The 19,717-nt window shown below is 42.4% G+C and overlaps 1 protein-coding gene across 1 annotated transcript in view; it reads left to right on the forward strand.

Moving 5' to 3' along the window:
* Positions 1–19,717, forward strand: part of plekhh1 (pleckstrin homology, MyTH4 and FERM domain containing H1) — a 79,995-nt gene that overhangs the window by 38,105 nt on the left and 22,173 nt on the right. The window contains exons 9-18 of the mRNA XM_088354007.1: positions 1,061–1,139; positions 10,347–10,438; positions 10,509–10,653; positions 13,287–13,423; positions 14,531–14,641; positions 15,496–15,582; positions 17,067–17,228; positions 17,387–17,467; positions 18,714–18,896; positions 18,959–19,070. Of these exons, the coding sequence (XP_088210133.1) occupies positions 1,061–1,139; positions 10,347–10,438; positions 10,509–10,653; positions 13,287–13,423; positions 14,531–14,641; positions 15,496–15,582; positions 17,067–17,228; positions 17,387–17,467; positions 18,714–18,896; positions 18,959–19,070 (1,189 nt within the window). The remainder of the gene's footprint in view (positions 1–1,060; positions 1,140–10,346; positions 10,439–10,508; positions 10,654–13,286; positions 13,424–14,530; positions 14,642–15,495; positions 15,583–17,066; positions 17,229–17,386; positions 17,468–18,713; positions 18,897–18,958; positions 19,071–19,717) is intronic.

Genomic DNA, 19,717 nt, shown 5'->3' on the forward strand with positions numbered 1-19,717 from the left:
GCTTATTTAGTCGGTTGTAAGATACAGAACTGTACTTAATCACATTTTTTACTGGAAGTACAATGTTGGCAACAAGATTCACTTGATATAATTGGAAATTATTTGAATGCAACACAAAGTTTTTCTTTTTTTTTTTTTAATTCCTTTAAAAAAAAATCTTGTTGTGTTTATTTTTTCCGAGCTGTTACTTTTTTCTTTTTGTTCTCTATTTACTTTTTCCCTACATTTCTCTCTTTTCTTTTTGTCTGGCTTTTTTCTAAATTTTTCCTTCTTTTTTTTTCTTCCTTTTGTTTCTTTTTTTCCTCAGCTTTTCACTACTTTTTCATTTTGGTATTTTTTTCTTTCTTGTTCTATTCCCTTCCCTTAAGTCATTTTGTGCATAATTTTACATAATATTTGGTCATGTTGGGATTAAAGAAGCAAAAACAACCTGAAGAGCCGTTTAGGACTCGAAAGAGCCGGTTCCTTTTATTGAGCCGAGCCGAATAAGTCGGTTCCCCGACAAACTCTATTAACTTTACTCAACTTCGTTCTCCTTCGACTCAACTTCAAAATACCGCATTTAGGACACAACGTCAGGGGAACCCGTGTATTTTTACCTTCATGCACTGTAACCTTGACTTAAGCCGCTTCTTAATTAGTCATTTTAAGCCCTGATTTTTGTGCGCTGGCTAGATTTTCTTATGCGCTGAGAATGTGCGAGCAGTGCGCAATTGCGCACGCGCGCAGCTTAGAGGGGACACTGGGCGTCACTCTTGTTCAATACATTGGTACGGTCTTAGGTTGTCGAAAAACGGCCACCAAAGGCTGAACTAAGATGACTAGCCCATCATTAATCCCTTCCCCCAAAACCGAAACAAAATTCCTGGGTTTAAAAAGTGGTTATTGTTTGTCTCATCAAAAGCCAGTGCTCTCATGTTCCAGCAATTTGCAGAAAATACAATAACTGTTTAGACTGGGTGGCCCACCAGGCTTTTAAAACACTAGGGGAATCCTTGTTTATCTAGAGCATTTTTATCTTGAGATCAGTTTCATCCATGAATGATTTGAATTTCTGCAGGAAAGTCGAATCTATGCTGTGGCCAAGGCTGGAATGAGAGTATCGGAAACTTCCCCAGGATCCAAGTGCCTCGGTAGAGGTAAGTCCTGACCAATGTTCCCTGTAATTTTCCACGGGTCTGAGCGTTCACACAAAGTCGGTGAGCAACGTTTGAAACAACAGTGAGCAACAGCAATCCCAAATGTGGCAACTAAGTCATTATCAAACATGTCCAAAACTTGACATCACGTTACCTTTTGCTGAGTTTCCGGCAATGCAAAAATATTTTTCACTTTTGAATGAATTGACTCATGTATTATTGCAAAGGATGTACGGCCTACAAACGCCATTTGTTTTTACAACAATTCTTTCACAAGACTTCTATTTTTTTTTTTTTTCCTGGTATCTTTTGTCGCATAATACTAAAATTTTGGGGGGCTTATTTAGTCGGTTGCACGATACACAACTGTATTTAAACATATTTTTGGGGGAGTAAAAAGTTGGCAACAAGATTGACTTGGTATAATTGGAAATTATTTGAATGCAACACAAATTTTCCTTCTTTTTCCCTGTTTTTTTTCTTTTTTTTTAATCCCTTTTAAAAAATCTCATTGTGTTTATTTTTTCCTAGCTGTTACTTTTTTCTTTTTATTCTCTATTTACTTTTTTCCCTTTTTTATTTCTTTTCTTTTTTTCTGTTTTTTTTTCTGAATTTTTCCTTCTTTTTTTATCTTCCTTTCGTTTCTTTTTTTCTCAGCTTTTCACTACTTTTTCATTTCGGTATTTTCTTCTTTTTTGTTCTATTCCCCCTTCCTTTTAGTCATTTTGTGCACAATTTTACTATAATATTTGGTCATATAGGGATGAAAGAAGCAAAAACAACCTGAAGAGCCGTTTAGGACCCAAAAGAGTCAGTTCCTTTTAGTGAGCCGAGCCGGGGTAGCCGGTTCTCGAAAAACTCTAAAAACTCACACACGCAATATAGAAGGAATACTGCGCTGGATAGATTTTCTTGTGCGCTGAGAATGTGCAGGCAACCAACTTTTCCTCAACCCCTCCGACTTGAGAAAACTTATTGCAACCGCTTTCAACCACACAGCGTAGTCAGCCAGTTTAATTTTGGGGGGGACAACCGATCACAACCACTACTCATCAAGTAGACCAACTGTTAGTTCCGACCAAACGATTGGGACCACATCAATCCCTACAACCCACGGCTGAGAATTTATACACTACAGGCAAGTGTTGGACTAAAATGATGGCTTGTGGTGAGCCCTGATCTCTGGGTGGGCCGGTCACGCGTCATTGAGCGGCCAGTCCAGCACCGTGGGGGTGGTCACCAGGGATCTGTCGTCCCGATTTTAAATGTTACTTCCTGCAGCCCGAGATGAGCCCGCACCTGAGCAGGTGGGCCCTCCCTTCCTCGAAGGAATAGGAACGACAGTGCTTTTTAATAACCAATGATGAAAGGAGCGAGGCCTGGGTGTAATTACGCCCCATCCCGACGTTGTTCCTTCTATTTAGCGTGTTGAATGATCCCCGGCAAGGACTGCCAAAGAGCTGTTGCGGATCAGGAGGATGCTGAATCAGCGCTTTTTTCTGTCCCTTTTTAGACTTTAAAACACACTTGCTAAATCATAAAACAAGATAGATAGATACAGTGCATCCGGAAAGTATTCACAGCGCTTCACTTTTTCCACATTTTGTTATGTTACAGCCTCATTCCAAATTGTATTAATTTGATCTCTTATCACAAAATTCTACACAAAATACTCCATTATGACAATGTGAAAAAGTTTTTTTTTTACTTTTTTGGAATTTTTATTAAAAATAGAAAACTAAGAAATCACATTTACATAAGTATTCACAGCCTTTGCCATGAAGCTCAAAATTGAGCTCAGGTGCATCTTTTTTCCACTGATCAGCCTTAAGATCTTTCTACAGCTTAATTGGAGTCCACCTGCAGTAAATTCAGTTGATTGGACATGATTTGGAAAGGCACACACCTGTCTATATAAGGTCCCACAGTTGAGTGTGCATGTCAGAGCACAAACACCAAGCATGATGTCAAAAGAACTGTCTGTAGACCTGCGAGACATGATTGTCTTGAGGCACAAATCTGGGGAAAAATACAGAAAAAATTCTGCTGCTTTGAAGGTCCCAATGAGCACAGTAGCCTCTTTCTAGAGCTGGCCGGCCTTCTAAACTGAGCGATCGGGGAAGAAGGGCCTTAGTCAGGGAGGTGACCAAGAACCCGATGGGCTCTCTGTCAGAGCTCCAGCGTTCCTCTGTGGAGAGAGGAGAGCCTTCAAGAAGGACAACCATCTCTGCAGCAATCCACCAATCAGGCCTGTATGGTAGTAAAAGGAACATGGAAGCCCGTCTGGAATTTGCCAAAAAGCACCTGAATGACTCTCAGACCATGAGAAACAAAATTCTCTGGTCTGATGAGACAAAGATTGAACTCTTTGGTGTGAATGCCAGGCGCCATGTTTGGAGGAAACCAGGCACCGCTCGTCACCAGGCCAATACCATCCCTACAGTGAAGCATGGTGGTGGCAGCATCATGCTGTGGGGATGTTTTTCAGCAGCAGGAACTGGCAGACTAGTCAGGATAGAAGGAAAAATGAATGCAGCAATATATAGAGATATCCTGGATGAAAACCTGCTCCAGAGCGCTCTTGACCTCAGGCTGGGGCGAAGGTTCATTTTTCAGCAGGACAACGACCCAAAGCACACAGCCAAGATCTCAAAAGATTGGCTTCGGAATCACTCCGTGAATGTCCTGGAGTGGCCCAGCCAGAGTCCAGACTTGAATCCGATCGAACATCTCTGGAGAGATCTTAAAATGGCTGTGCACAAACGTCTCCCATCCAACCTGATTGAGCTTGAGACTTATTGCAAAGAAGAATGGGCAAAACTGCCTAAAGATAGGTGTGCTAAACTTGTGGGATCATATTCAAAAAGACTTGAGGCTGTATTTGCTGCCAAAGGTGGATCAACTAAGTATTAAGCAAAGGCTGTGAATACTTATGTACATGTGATTTCTTAGTTTTCTATTTTGAATGAATTCAAAAAAAGTAAAAAAAAAAAATTTTTCATATTGTCATCATGGAGTATTTTGTGTAGAATTTTGAGATAAGAGATTAAATTAATACAATTTGGAATGAGGCTGTAACATGACAAAATGTGGAAAAAGTGAAGCGCTGTGAATACTTTCCGGATGCACTGTAGATAGATGGGTTCAAGTAGTGACAGGGAGCCAATCAGAACCCACGGCAGTTGACGCCAAACGAGCGGGCACAGCTGAGTCACATCAGTAATCACGACAGTGACATTTTGTCCTTACAGAAATACTAAAAAAATCTTCTGAAATACTACCACAAAAATATTACACAAGTAATACTATAAAACTAAATATAGTATTTGGTGGTAAAAACTACGACCTAGTATCTCATCTCATTTCATTAGCTGCACCGCTTATCCTCAGTAGGGTCGCGGGGGTGCTGGAGCCCATCCCAGCAATCATTGGGCAGTGGGAAGGGGACACCCTGAACTGGTTGCCAGCCAATCGCAGGGCACACAGGACAGACAACTCGCTTGCTCATTTATACCTAGGGACAATTTGGACCGGCCAATTCACCTCAAATGCATGTTTTTTGGAATGTGGGAGGAAACCGGAGTGCCCGGAGGAAACCCACGCAAGCACGGGGAGAACATACAAACTCCGCACAGGAAGTTCCCAAGACATGAACTGTGCCGCACATGCGCTAACCACTGCGCCGCCGTGCTGCCTACTAGTAATACTATAAAACTAAATATAGTATTTGGTGGTAAAAACTAGGACCTGGTATGTTATGTTATTTTGCTTTAATTTTAATAAGAAAAAAATGAATACTACAAAATACCACGGAAATACTTCAACAATACTACTACAGAAATACCAGTACAATTATACTACAGAAATACTACAGATGTACTATAAAACGAAATATAACATTTTGTGCTCGAAGACAGGGTTATTTTGCTTTAATTTTGAACATAAAAATGATATACTACAGAAACAAAATACCGCAACAGTAATACTATAATACTCCAGAAATATTACTACAGAAATACTACAGCAGTACTACTATAGAAATACTTCAAAATATTCCAGATATACTACAACAGTAATATTACAAAAACACTACAGAAATACAAATAATACTTCAAAACTAAATATAGAATTTAGTGCTAAAACAATGACCTAGTATGTTAAGTTATTTTGCTTTAATTTTAATAAGAAAAAATGAATACTACCAAATACGACAACAATGCTCCTACAAAAAGTACAATAATACCTCAGAAATACTACGAGTATACTACAAAATGAAATGTAATGTTTTGTGTTTGAAGAGAGGGAAACCATATGTTATTTTGCTTTAATTTCGAAAGTAATTAAAAAATAAAATACTGCTATAGTAATAAAATATTACTTCAGAAATATTACTACAGACATTCTACAAAGATACCATAAAATACCACGGAAATACTACACAACTCAAAATATAGTGCTTGAAAACAGGGACCTCATATGTTATGTTATTTTGCTTTAATTTTGAAATGAAAAAGGTAATACGACAAAAATACTACAAGAAATATACTAGAATTGTACAACAAACATAGACAATTAATTTGTTTCGAAACCAATTAGATGAACTAATAGATAGATAGATAGATAGATACTTTATTCATCCCCACAGGATATACACAGAATACACACTGCAATAAAAATACAGTAATATGCAATGTGGGGGGTGTGGTTTAATATGGAACTTTACTCCGCCGGGTGGAGTTAAAGAGCCTCATGGCATGAGGAAGAAAAGATCTCCTCAGTCTGTCCGTGGTACAAGACTGTGACAGCAGTCTGTCGCTGAAGCTGCTCTTCTGTCTGGAGATAATGTTGTGTATTGGATGCGATGAATTGTCCATGATTGACCGCAGCTTTTCCAGTGCCCGTCTCTCAGCTACTGTTGTCAGACTGTCCAGCTTTGTGCCCACAACAGAGCTCGCTTTCCTCACCAGTTTATTGAGACGAGAGGCATCCTTCTTCTTGACGCTGCCTCCCCAACACGCTGCCGCATAGAAGAGGGTGACAATTTAGTGCATTTAGATCTCGTAAGCTCGTAAGCTAGGTTCATCTGGCTCAGAGATAAAATTGACTATATCTACGCCATTGGGACGAGCAGACCCCATTGCCATTAGGGACAGGAGTGCTACAGAGTTTTTTTTACTTTTAAATGTGCTTTCCGCAATTTGAAACTCTGTTACTCTCTGTCGACATCTCCTGGCTTAATGGCACGATTGCAGCTCATTCATCGAGTACGTATATTCCACACACTTGCTCGAATAAACTCTCATTTTTTTCATCTATTTGGGGGTTTGGTTTGGCGTTTGGGCTGTATTTGAAACAGGACCTTTTCTTTGCTTTTGTATTTTCATGCTATGTTAACCAAAAACTGTGATGACGAGCATTAAGTCACTTTGAACTCTTTGAACTCATTGTTAATAGACCCTTAATAGATAAAATATTCTACTTTTCAAATGAAGCATCCCACATTAAAGGCTGTTAAGAACAAATGTCATTATGTTCATGTTTTTACTCACTGAAATGCATCAGAATATGCATGTGAGAGTGACACCTGGCTGTTAGCATTTCCTAGATATGTTTTCCAAAGCGTAGTTTGCACAAGTAATGCAAGAATGTTGAATACATGAGGACTTTTAAGATGAGTGTTTGTAGATTTCAAATATTGTCACGATTGCCCATAGCCCTGTGCCCGCTCGTTTGGCGCCAGCTGCTGCTCGTTGCCTGATTGGCTCCCCTGCTATTTAAACTCAGTGCTCTCGTTCACTCCTTGTCAGGCCGTCAACGAATCTCTGCACTTTCAAGGCATACATTTTGACTATGTCCGGTATCCGGCTTGTGTATCCAGTATCCGGTATTAATCCCGTTTGTCCTGTCCTGTCCGGTATCTTGCTCGTGTATCCAGTATCTGGTATTGATCCCATCTCTCCCGTCCTGTCCGGTATCTTGCTCATGTATCCAGTATCCGGTAACAATCCCGTCCGTTCCGTCCTGTCCAGTATCTTGCTCGTGCATCCTGTATCCGGTAATCGATCCCGTCAGTCCCGCCCTGTCCGGTATCCTGCTCGTGTAGCCAGTATACGGTATTGATCCCGTCAGTCCCGTTCTGTCCGGTATCTTGCTTGTGCATCCTGTATCCGGTATCGATCCCCTTTTTCCCGTCCTCTCCGGTATCTTGCTCGTGCATCCTGTATCAGGTGTGGATCCCGCCTGTCCTGTCCTGTCAGGTATCTTGCTCGTGCATCCTGTATCAGGTATCGATCCCGTCCTGTCCAGTATTTGCTCGTGTATCCTGTATCTGGTATCAATCCCGTCTGTCCTGTCCGGTTTCGATCTCGTCTGCCCCTGGCTTCCTGTTTTCCGGCATCTTCTTCTGCCCAGCGATCGCGGAATCGCTGGCGTTTGTGTTCCCGTGCATGACTGCCCCGTTTCCGTAAAATAAGGCTTGGTGTGAAAACGTTACGCGTTTGGGTCCACCGTCTGTTCGGGTTCTGACAAATATGTCGAAGATCCACTGGTATAAAACGTAATGGAGGACGAATTATGACCTCTTGATTCCAAAGGATAGAACTGTAAACACATTGTATAGCCCAAAGGAAATACAGTACATCCGTATCCTAATGGTTTGTAGTATTTTGTGATATAGTTTTTTTTTACAAAATAATTCTGCTAGCACCTTGTTTGGAAACTTTTATTTGTGATAACAATGGCGATCAAAATGAACAACAACAATCATGTGTGACTGTGGAATGGACACAAATTCTAAGTGGGACATTTGTTAATATGAGACACAGGCTTTGACATTGATATCTCATCTCATCTCATTAGCTGCACCGCTTATCCTCAGTAGGGTCATGGGGTGCTGGAGCCCATCCCAGCAATCATCGGGCAGTGGGCAGGGGACACCCTGAACTGGTTGCCAGCCAATCGCAGGGCACACGGGGACAGACAACTCACTCGCTCATTCACACCTAGGGACAATTTGGACCGGCCAATTCCCCTGAAATGCATGTCTTTGGAATGTGGGAGGAAACCGGAGTGCCCGGAGGAAACCCACGCAAGCACGGGGAGAACATACAAACTCCGCACAGGAAGTCTGGAGCTGGATTTGAACCCACGCAGGAGGTTCCCATGACTTGAACTGTGCCGCACATGCGCTAACCACTGCGCCGCCGTGCTGCCCGACATTGATATTATTTCATATATTTATGAAATCACCAAATGTCACACAGTGAAATCAAATGCACTAAAGAGTGATTTTTTTGTCTGGAGATAAGGTTTAGCAGCTTTGTTTTATTTTGTCTTAAAATATATTGTGTAGCTCTCAAAAAAAAAAATCGAAATATTTAGAATTTGTGGCTCTCTGAGTCAAAAAGGTTCCTGACCTCTGATTTAATGTAAGCTTTCTGGTCCTTGGTCCATTCATTTAGTCTCCAGTAATGGAAAGGCCCTACTCCTATTTATGTTCTGTTCCTGTATCGTCACAAGGGGTGCACAAGATTAGCAACTCCCAATGGATGATGTCACCTAGTATTACGACACCTTAGTTGGGTTATTTGTATTCGAGTCACAGGTGTTGTCAGCTGCCTGGATTAAAAAACGATTTCCTCATCCAGACGCAAAAGACCAGAGAATTCCTGTGAAGGGTGTTTACGGGTTGTTTAAAAAAAAAAAACACAGGCAGCTGCTTTGCATCAGATTTAAACTGACAATTCAAATGATCTCATCTCATTAGCTGCACCGCTTATCCTCAGTAGGGTCGCGGGGGGTGCTGGAGCCCATCCCAGCAATCATCGGGCAGTGGGCAGGGGACACCCTGAACTGGTTGCCAGCCAATCGCAGGGCACACAGGGACAGACAACTCTTACATAGGGACAATTTGGACCGGCCAATCCACCTGAAATGCATGTCTTTGGAATGTGGGAGGAAACCGGAGTGCCCGGAGGAAACCCACGCAAGCACGGGGAGAACACACAAACTCCGCACAGGAAGTCCGGTAGCTGGATTTGAACCCACACAGGAGGTTCCCAAGACCTAAGAACTGTGCCGCACACGCATGTTTTTCAACATGTTTTAAAAGTTAAATGGTCTGCATTTATATAGCACTTTTCATGTCACTGAAGACCTCCGAAAGCGCTTTATAATGTTCCCATTTACACACACACTCACACACCGATAGCGGTGACTGCCATGCAAGGCGCCTGTCTGCATACCATAGGGTCATAATGACACTTCAGCATTTGACTCAGATGAGCAAGGAATCCAACCCGCAACCTCTCGGTCTCAAAACAAGCATTCTACCCCTTGAGCTACTGCTAATTCAATAAGTTTAGATCAGGGGTGTCAAACTCGTTTTAGCTGGGGGCCACAAATGCTATAAAAAATCTCACGGGGGCCGGACTAGTAAGTTTAAGAGAAAGAGACAGGGAGAAAGAGAGAGAGATAAACAGATAAGGAGAACAAGGGAGATAGAGTAACAGTGAGAGAAAAAGAGAGCAGAATAAAGATAGGAATTTATAGAGAGAAAAACAAAGTGAAAAAAGAGAAAGATAAAAAGAACAAGAGAAGTGAAACGACAGAAAGAAAAAGAGTGAGCAGTAGAAAAAGAGACAAAGTAAGGTGAGAGAGAGAGAGAGAGAGAGAGGTCGAAAAAGGGAAAGAAAGAGGGTGAAAAAGAAAGAGAAAAATAGAAAGAAAGAGAATTCAAGTGTAAATTAGAGAGAGAAAATAGAAAGAGAGCAAGAGAGAGAAAAAGAAACAGTGAGAGAGTGAGAGAGGAATAGAGAAATGAGAAAAAGAGCGAGAAAGAGAGAGTGAACAGGAGAAAGAAACAGAGGGAGAAATAAATAAAAAAGAAGTGTGTCAGAGGTAAAAATGGAGAAATACTACCACAATTGTTTTGCAAGTGTTACCCGGCTTTGGTGACATCCGGTGGAAATATTTAAAACTACAGCTCATTTTCCTCTTGCGCTTCTCTCACTGTTGTCTTGCGGGCCGGATTTAAACCATTGGTGGGCCTGATCTGGCCCGCGGGACACCTGTGGTTTAGATTATTGTTCAGGACAAGAAAAGGACTATACTAAAGCTCGTTTACGCTAAGGTAACTAGAATCTCTTAGCTAACTACCACCTTTGACTGCTGTATTAACCCGCGTTTAATTTGTTCATATATCTTTAGGTTCAACCTTGCCCCAGTGCCCAGCAGCCAGTTTGTTTGCGCAGTTGATTTACAAGAATATCAGCGTTCCTGTTTATACTGCATTGAAAGGGGTGAGTAAAGAATTCTTTTTGTTTTTTTGTAATCAAATGTTAATAAATTGTCTCATTTCCGAGTGGTTAGAAGGCAACTCAAATCAGTTCGGGTCCTCTGCGGGATAACGATGATTCTGGTTCCGACGACGATAGCGGCTCCCTGGCCAGCTTGCGGACCTCGGCGCTGAATCCGGACAAGCGGGGCCCCGGCAGCCCCCGTGCCATCAAGAGAGGTACGAGCGCTATCACTTTATCAAAAGTGCTTTAAGAGGTCGGTGTTCCAGCACGTCAAAGGTTCCCCTCACCCTACACTGGACCCTCATCAGTTTGCCTTCCAGGCAAACGGCTCCACTGACAGCACAATAAAGTCAAGTCATTTTTATTTGTATAGCCCTTAATCACAGAGAGTCTCAAAGGGCTTCACAGGTTATTACACATGAGAAGTTTAGGTTATTCATATGCTATAGAGTAGAAGTGAGTTTTAAGCTTAGATTTAAACATTTCCACTGAGGTTGCAGATCGGATCTCAGGGGGAAGAGCATTCCACAGCACCGGTGCCCGGATGGAGAACGCTCTCGAACATGCGGAACACTTCTTGGCTCTTGGGATCACCAGAAGAACGGCACTCTCAGAACGAAGGCTTCGGGCCGGAACATAGGGGGAAATCAGATCTGAAAGATATGAGGGGGAAAGTCCATGTATGATTTTGTATAATAATAGGAGAACCTTGAAATCACATCTTAGGCTAACAGGGAGCCAATGCAGGTTAGCCAAAATTGGGGTGATGTGATCGGACTTTTTTGTCCTAGTTAAAAGCCTCGCTGCGGCATTTTGTACCAGCTGAAGAATCTTGAGTCTGGTCATCGGAAGACCGGAGAGTAGTGCGTTACAGTGATCGAGACGGGAGGTAACAAACGCGTGAATTATAATCTCCGCATCCGACTGAGACAGTATAGGACGAATTTTAGCAATGTTACGAAGATGGAAGAAAGCGGTTCTAGTAATTTTCTTCACATGTGTTTGAAAGGACAGATCGGGGTCAAATGTGACTCCTAAATTTTTAAGTGAGTCACTCTGTGTGATGTGACATTTGTCAATGTTCACAGCAGTTTTAGAGAATAAGTCGCGGCATTTAGATGGACCGATAACTAACATTTCGGTCTTTTCAGAGTTAAGACGCAAACAATTGAGTGACATCCACTCTTTTATCTCAGTGAGGCAGGCCTCCAAATTTGCACAGTTTAGTGTGGCAGATTCCTCCATCGGGAGATAAAGTTGAGTGTCGTCTGCGTAGCAATGGAAACTGATATTATACTTGCGAATAATATCACCTGATGGAAGCATGTAAATGCTGAAAACATCTCTTCATACTGGGTCATTTGGAGAAACGTTGGAACTATGTGAAGCTGGTCTTTCTAGACTTCAGCTCTGCGTTTAATACCATCATTCCAGGGATCCTGGTGGAGATCCTACTTTTACTGCTGGATTTTGGACTTTCTCTCCAACTCCCCAAAGGCTGTGGACCTCACCCCTCTACTGCTCACCCTGTATGCCTTGGATTGTTAACAAACCCACCCCATGAACACAATTGTCAAGCTTGCTGACGATACCAACTTGGTCTGACTCGTCTCGATTGGAAATGAGGCAGCATACAGGAAGTTGGTGGAGACGCTGATAACATGGTGTTTGAAAAATAAAATCATACTGAACATCACAAAATCCAAGGAAGTCCTACTCGACTTCAGGAGGGCAAGCACTCATCATAAATGGACACTGCCTGGAGAGAGTATTCCTTCAAAGTACAGGGCACGTCTCTGACGACATTGCCTGGTCTGCCAGCACCAGGGCTGTCGTGGGGATGGCACAGCTACGACCTCACTTTCTGAAGGTTCTCAGGAGAAACAACCTCCAACAGTAGCTGCTGGTGTCCTTCTAAAAAGCCACAGTGGAGAGAATTCTTGCAGATGGCTTCATGGTGCGGTATAGTGGTAGCACGACAGCAGACAAATGGAACATTGGCTGCTCTGTGCCCTGTCTAAAGAACATTGCCGGCTAAGATACTATCAACTTTATAAAGAACTGTTCTTGTTGCTTTCTGGTAGGTACTAAAGGTCCCTTCAAACAAGGATAAACAGGCTCGGAGACAGTTTCTTTCCCAGGCACATCACGCCCCTAAACAAGAGTGCAAAACTGTGAAAATATATATCTGTCAACTGATGATGTCTTATTTTCGTTGCTGCTGAAATAATATTGCACTATTTTTCATTGCACAATAACAATAACTTTGGCCAGTCTCCAAGCACTGCGTTCTTAATCTCATCTCATCTCAATAGCTGCACCGCTTATCCTCAGTAGGGTCGCGGGGGTGCTGGAGCCCATCCCAGCAATCATCGGGCAGTGGGCAGGGGACACCCTGAACTGGTTACCAGCCAATCGCAGGGCACACAGGGACAGACAACTCGCTCGCTCATTTACACCTAGGGACAATTTGGACCGGCCAATTCACCTGAAATGCATGTCTTTGGAATGTGGGAGGAAACCGGAGTGCCCGGAGGACACCCACGCAAGCACGGGGAGAACATACAAACTCCGCACAGGAAGTCTGGTAGCTGGATTTGAACCCACACAGGAGGTTCCCAAGACCTTAGAACTGTGCCGCGCACGCGCTAACCACTGCGCCGCCGCGCTGCCCTACATTTTGAATACTTACGCCTATTTTTCCCAAGAGTCTTTTATCCTATTTAAGTCTTTATTATATGTTTACCTTGGAGTCGCATGTCTTATCTTGTTGCATACAACGTTTCACTATGTTGATATCAAGGACAATAAAGACAAATCAATTGATTCCATTGGATGTTGCCTACAGGCGTGTCCATGTCGTCCATCAGCTCAGAGAGCGACTACGCCATCCCGCCCGATGCCTGCTCGCTGGACAGCGACCACTCGGAACCGGAACACAAGGTCCAGAGGACATCCTCATACTCCTGTGAAAGTGCTGGGCCTGTGAGTGTTATATGTTGACCCACCGACTGCTATTGTGTAAGCCTTTTTGTGTACCGTATTTTCCGCACTATAAGGCGCACCGGGTTATAGGGCGCACCCCCAAAAAATAGTTTTTGGTCCTATATTTACCATACATAAGGCGCACCGGATTAGAAGGCGCTACAATGGGAACGTCGACAAAACAGTCAGATAGTTCAGTCAAACTTATTACCCCCTTAACATTCCCAAAGCTTGCAAAGAAGCAAATACGTGTCTCAGACATGTACGGAAACAGTGTCTGTACGATGTCACCTATCACTCAAATGCATCGTTCCAAATATCATTCGGAAGGTTAAAGTCTTGGGATTCAAGAAATGCCAAACATTTCTTAGTTTCCATTTTATTTTTTGCTGGCAACTGTGTGGACAGCAAAGTAAGAATTTTATTGTGCAGGGAAACGGGGTTCTTTACTCTGCATATGACAATAAACACTTTGAATTGAATTTAGTTTAAAAATAGACTCATCACAGAAACATCAAGATCGTTCTAAAACAAGATACCGGGAAAATATAAAGCCGCATAGCTCACCTAAGTTCTCTTGCAGCCATCACGTTCAATAATGATACGTAACCATGGTCTTCTTACAACCGTGAGTGTAGTAAATCCAGGAGAGTAAAATACAGACTAGTAAAAAATGTTTTCTCTATGCCGTAGTGCAACCCAACGTGTGATTCACATTCATCTTTTTCGGCCAATTGCAGGCTTTGTTTCGCCCCTTTAGCCTATGCGAGCCTGTAAATGATAAAAAGGATCCGCCCCCTCTACTTCCGAATAACTTTAGCCAATAGTGACTGATTCAAATGATGATTGACACATTGGTTAGGAAATGAAACGTCGGTATATAAATCCCAGCATACACCATACTACTTCGCCTTCGGGGGAAAATCGAGTCGGCGGCTGCTTGCTTTAGTTGCAAGACTTTGCGACTTAATATTGATCCATATATAAGGCGCACTGTATTATTAGGCGCATGGTCAGCTTTTGAAAAAAATAAAGGCTTTTAGGTGCGCCTTATAGTGCGGAAAATACGGTACTTGGATTTTTGATCATGTTAGGCGTTGCATTCAGGAGACGTTGGAGAAATGTGGCTACCTGCTGAAGATGAGCAGTCATGTGAAGGTGTGGAAACGTCGATGGTTCGTGTTGAGGAACGGAGGGATTCTCTACTACAAATCTCCCGTGAGTTGGCCTGTCAATGAAACTGTTGATTTTGTGACGTTTCCCTTGTCAAATATTTGTATAGCCTCAAAAAATTATCGCTTTCATTTATTCACATTTTAAGCTTAATTTCTATAGTAGCCATCCATTACCTTCCTGAAAATATGAAGATGACAAAAAAATGAGATAATTATGAGTAAAGAATGTTTCAAAAGTTAACTTAAAAAATGGAGGACTACATAAACTAAAAAAAACCTTACCTTTCTGATTAAAATGTTCTTATTTCGTCAGGAGATAATTGTAGCTGTTTTGTACATGTATATCATTTTATATATATTTTTCAACAATCATTTAAAAATTAAATTTTATCAAGCAATAAATAATTAATTATAATTAATCATAAATAAACGAATAATTATAACATTCTTTCAATAATAAGTCTAACTATTATTTTTTTCCCCCATAAAATTAAAAGTATGTTTGCAAGTATGATTAAATAAGAATTGTATTTCTAAAATTTAAGGGAAAAAAATTACCAATACGATAAGCATTTATATAGTGATGTATTTATTTTGTTGTGTACAAAAACAAAATCACCATTACATGTGCTCCTTTCAGTAACAGTCCTAAAATAATAATAAAAATTAGTGTGTATTTTAATTTAATAAAATCTGAGGTACAAATATATTTCCTGAAATAATGATTCAACTCAATAGCTTTAATTTCATTATTATTTTTAAATTAACCCTATAAAATGTGTTATACCCCTTGAAGTATGTTGACATAGTGCAAGGGTTAGGTGTACCTGCATATGTAATCATCCGTTATAAAATACTTTTGTAAGTAATATATTTGTGCATGTGTGATTACTTTAGAGCGATATCATCAAGAAACCCCAAGGTCAGATTGAGCTCAACTCATCTTGCCGAATTGTGCGAGGAGAAGCTGGACAAACTTTTCAGGTAAGTTTCGGCATACTGGTTTATACAAAATTTACCAATATTTCCAAAAATCTGACACCCCTATCCTTGTTTTATGTCTTGTCATTGGGCGTAGGACAAACAATAACGTAAATTCCGGACTATAAACCACAAGCCTTCAACCCTGCGGCTTAAGTAATGATGCGCCTAATATATGCATTTTTTTTCTAATGGACGCCAGGGGCCAAGTGTCATGATTACCCATTGTCCTCACCTGTGCCTGCTCGTTTGGCGCCAGCTGCTGCTCGTTGCCTGATTGGTTCCCCTCCTATTTAAACTCAGTATTCCATTCACTCCTTGTCAGTCCGTCAGCGAACCTCTGCACATGCAAAGCAAGACTCTGGCTTTGACTTTGACTCTGTCTCCCGTCTGTCCCGTCCTTACCTGTATCCCTGGCTTCCCGATCGTCTCCAGCTCCCTGACTTTTATCTTCCTTCGACCACACTCCGATCTCCCGCCCCGGCTACTCGACCCGTTTTTACCCACCGACCACGCTCGTATCTCCCGTCCCAGCTACTCGACTCGTTTCCGCCTTCCGACCACGCTCCGATCCCCGTGAGCTCCCAGCTCCTCCTGGATTGCTGGTGCTTGCTTTACCGTACCTGACTTCTCAGCTTCCGCAATAAAGTTTGTTGTGAAACGTTACGCGTTTGGGTCTACCATCTGTTCTGGTTCTGCCACCGAGCAGTAAAGTTAAGAGTGAGACAGGTGGAATATATGTGTTGAGGAAGACACAAGTTTAATGTAACTTTGTGAATAAAACTAGCATTAACCTTCATCATGGAAAAGGAGTCAATTGAAAAGGTAGGGCTAACTAACACATTGGAAAGAATTCTACGATTTTGTTTATTTGTAAACAAAAATAATGTGGCGAAACGACCGGATTACAAGTAGCAATTTATATTTATCTTTCGGCATTATCGTGTGTTTTGGAGTAAATATTTTACACAGTTGAATTCTATGGATTGTCTTTAATGGAACAAATCTATTTTCGCGGACATCAAAAGTTGAAGACGGCCAGTGGATGTAACCGTGAGTTATGCTGGCTTTATAGTTTTCGGGTATCTTGTTTCAGATTTGTTTCTCCGATGAGTATAATTTGAAATGGTCATCCTATTTTAAATCCCAAGAGTTTAAGCTTTCCATTGACATGTAACCTGAAGTATTTTTGTAACTAGTGACATCGTACAGACACGTATTTGAATACGTCGAAGGGGTTAAGTTACTGAATGTTATAACAACTCGTTCTGTGTACCGTCTTTCTTTGTAAAAAGCTCATGTTTCAACGTGGGCACATGCGGCTTATATTCAAGTGCGGCTTATGTATGTACAATAGATTTTTTTCCTTTGAAAATGAACTGACCGCGGCTTATTATCAGGTGCACTCTATAGTCCGGAATTTACCAAATTTCTTATGATAAAACACACGAATTGTTCATCTACCAGTCAAATGTTTTTTTTTTCAGTTGATTACGGAGAAAAAGACTTTTTACCTGACGGCAGATTCGTCCAACATCCTGGAGGAATGGATCCGGGTCTTTCAGAATATCTTGAAAATCCAGGCCAGCAGCCAGGTCAGCTTCGAGCCCACCTCTGCCAAGCCCACTGTAACTGGCTGGCTAACAAAGGTACCAAAACCCCCTTTTTTATGAACAGTAAATAGATCAAAAAACATTTTATAACAAGTAGCTGTAAACATCTCCCTTAATGTTTTCACTTTTTTATTTTATATTTGTGCTCACAGTTGAAATTGTAATATTATGATCGGAAATATTTTTCTACACAGGTCAAACACGGGCATTCCAAGCTGGTATGGTGCCGTTTGGTCGGAAAGGTCTTCTACTACTATCGTAATCAGGAAGACAAGGTCACTTATTCACTTTAACTGTCTTTGAGGGCTAGAAATAGAATACATATGATTATCAAAAAGTGTATTTCGAATTTGTTGAAGTTGACCTAGGTGGCAAACTTGCTCAAAGAGAATAGAACCAGAAGTTAAACAATCTTTTGAATATAAGGTCGTGTGCTACAGTTAACTACATTCACGCTAACAGGCTATAGGAAGCATAGCCCTCCGGGTTGGGGATGAGATCTTGCCCCAAGTGGAGGAGTTCAAGTATCCCCGGGTCTTGTTCACGAGTGAGGGTAGGATGGAACGGTAGATCGACAGACGGGTCGGTGCAGCGTCTGCCGTCATTCGGACCCTGTACCGGTCCGTCGTGGTGAAGAGGGAGCTGAGCCGAAAGGCAAAGCTCTCGATCTACCGGTCGATCTACGTTCCTACCCTCACCTATGGTCATGAACTTTGGGTTATGACCGAAAGAACACGATCCTAGGTACAAGTGGCCGAAATGAGTTTCCTCTGAAGGGTGTCTGGGTTTTCCCTTAGAGATAAGGTGAGAAGCTCAGTCATCCTGGAGGGACTCTGTGTAGAGCCACTGCTTCTCCGCATTGAGAGGAGCCAGTTGAGGTGGCTTGGGCATCTAATAAGGATGCCTCCTGGACGCCTCCCTCGGGAGGTGTTCCGGGCATGTCCCGCCGGCAGGAGGCCCCGGGGGCGACCCAGGACACGCTGGAGAGACTATGTCTCTCGGCTGTATTTATTATTATTCAGCCAGTATCAACCATCAACCTGATATCTACCGGAAATCATTTTGTCACGCGAAGCTATCGACGTGACTCATCGCCTTCCATTGGCGCCGGGTTTTTAGACCCAACTGCTGTGTTGGGAGTCATTAGGTGACCAACCCCCCCCCCCAATTCCAAACCTTAATGCCGAGCGCCAAGCAGGGAGGCAATGGGTACCAATTTTGTAAGTCTTAGGTATGACTCGGCCGAGGCTTGAACCAGCGACCTCCCAGTCTCGGAGCGGGCGCCCTACCATGTAGGCTACCGAGCTGGTCTATTTCCCCTGGCTTGGGAACGCCTCGGGATCCCATCAGATGAGCTGGAGGAGGTGGCTGGGGAGAGGGACGTCTGGGCTTCCCTTTTAAGGCTGCAGCCCCCGCGACCCGACCCCGGATAAGCGGAAGATAATGGATGGATGGATGGATGATATAGTACAATATTTTGGCGGTACCGTAAATTATGTTAAAATATCATCATTCTCGCAGCTTCCCCTAGGCCGGCTGCAGGTGTGTTCGGCGTCGGTCCATGAAGTGGACCGCTCGTGCGACTCGGACGAAGATTACGAAGCGAGCGTCCGCGGAGGCTTCTTGTCGTCGCATTGCACCCTGGTGGTTAAACCTGTCGACCAGAGTCCTTCCTATCTTCTTGTCAGAACCAAACAGGAAAAGGTCGGTGTTCTGTGTCACACTGTGACAAAAGTGTACGATGCTAACGGTTACATCACGTATAGGATGCATGGCTGTACCACTTGTGCGTGGCGGCAGGAAGTAGCGGCAACCTGAAGGTGGGCACCGAGTATGAGCGGCTCATCGGGAGACTGCTAGATGCAGACGGAGACAAAGGTAAAACAAGTATTGATTAGGGTTTGAATTATTATTTTTTTTAAATCGTTTTAGGGCAGCACGGCGGCGCAGTGGTTAGCGCGTGTGTGGCACAATTCTGAGGTCATGAGATCGAACCTTCCTTTGTGGAGTTTGCATGTTCTGTTCATGTTGTGTGGGTTTTCTCCGGGCACTCCAAGATGAATGCTTTTGTTTTTGATTATTTCGGATCGAGAAATTTTGCTTGTTATACAAGCAGTTCAAGCTACGAGCACGATCTTAAAACAAATTAAGCTCACGTGAAGAGGTACTACTGCTATCAGTAGATAGGCTTACAAGGCATTGAATTTATTATTCTAAAATAAAAGGCCTTAATTAGCATTAAAATGTCTCAAATCAAATTATCGAAAGCCTTAAAAATGTAAACACATTAATCAGATTTACATTTGTTTGAACTACAAAGATTTACTAACATTTATCAATTGTCTTTTTTAGTAATTCGCTGGTTTACTTTCGTGGCAACATCGCAAGACCGCAATAACAGAGCCATCAAAACGGCGATGTGGTTTCAGTTGGGCCTTTCAGAGCAGACAGATGTCTTAGGTCTACCCACAATATATATAGCAAGATCAGACAGAGACGTTTACTTTGGGCTAAGGGAAAGTGTA

Source organism: Urocampus carinirostris, chromosome 15, assembly GCF_059441175.1.
Source record: "Urocampus carinirostris isolate Australia breed hairy pipefish chromosome 15, RoL_Ucar_1.0, whole genome shotgun sequence".
In the NCBI taxonomy this organism is placed as follows: domain Eukaryota; kingdom Metazoa; phylum Chordata; class Actinopteri; order Syngnathiformes; family Syngnathidae; genus Urocampus; species Urocampus carinirostris.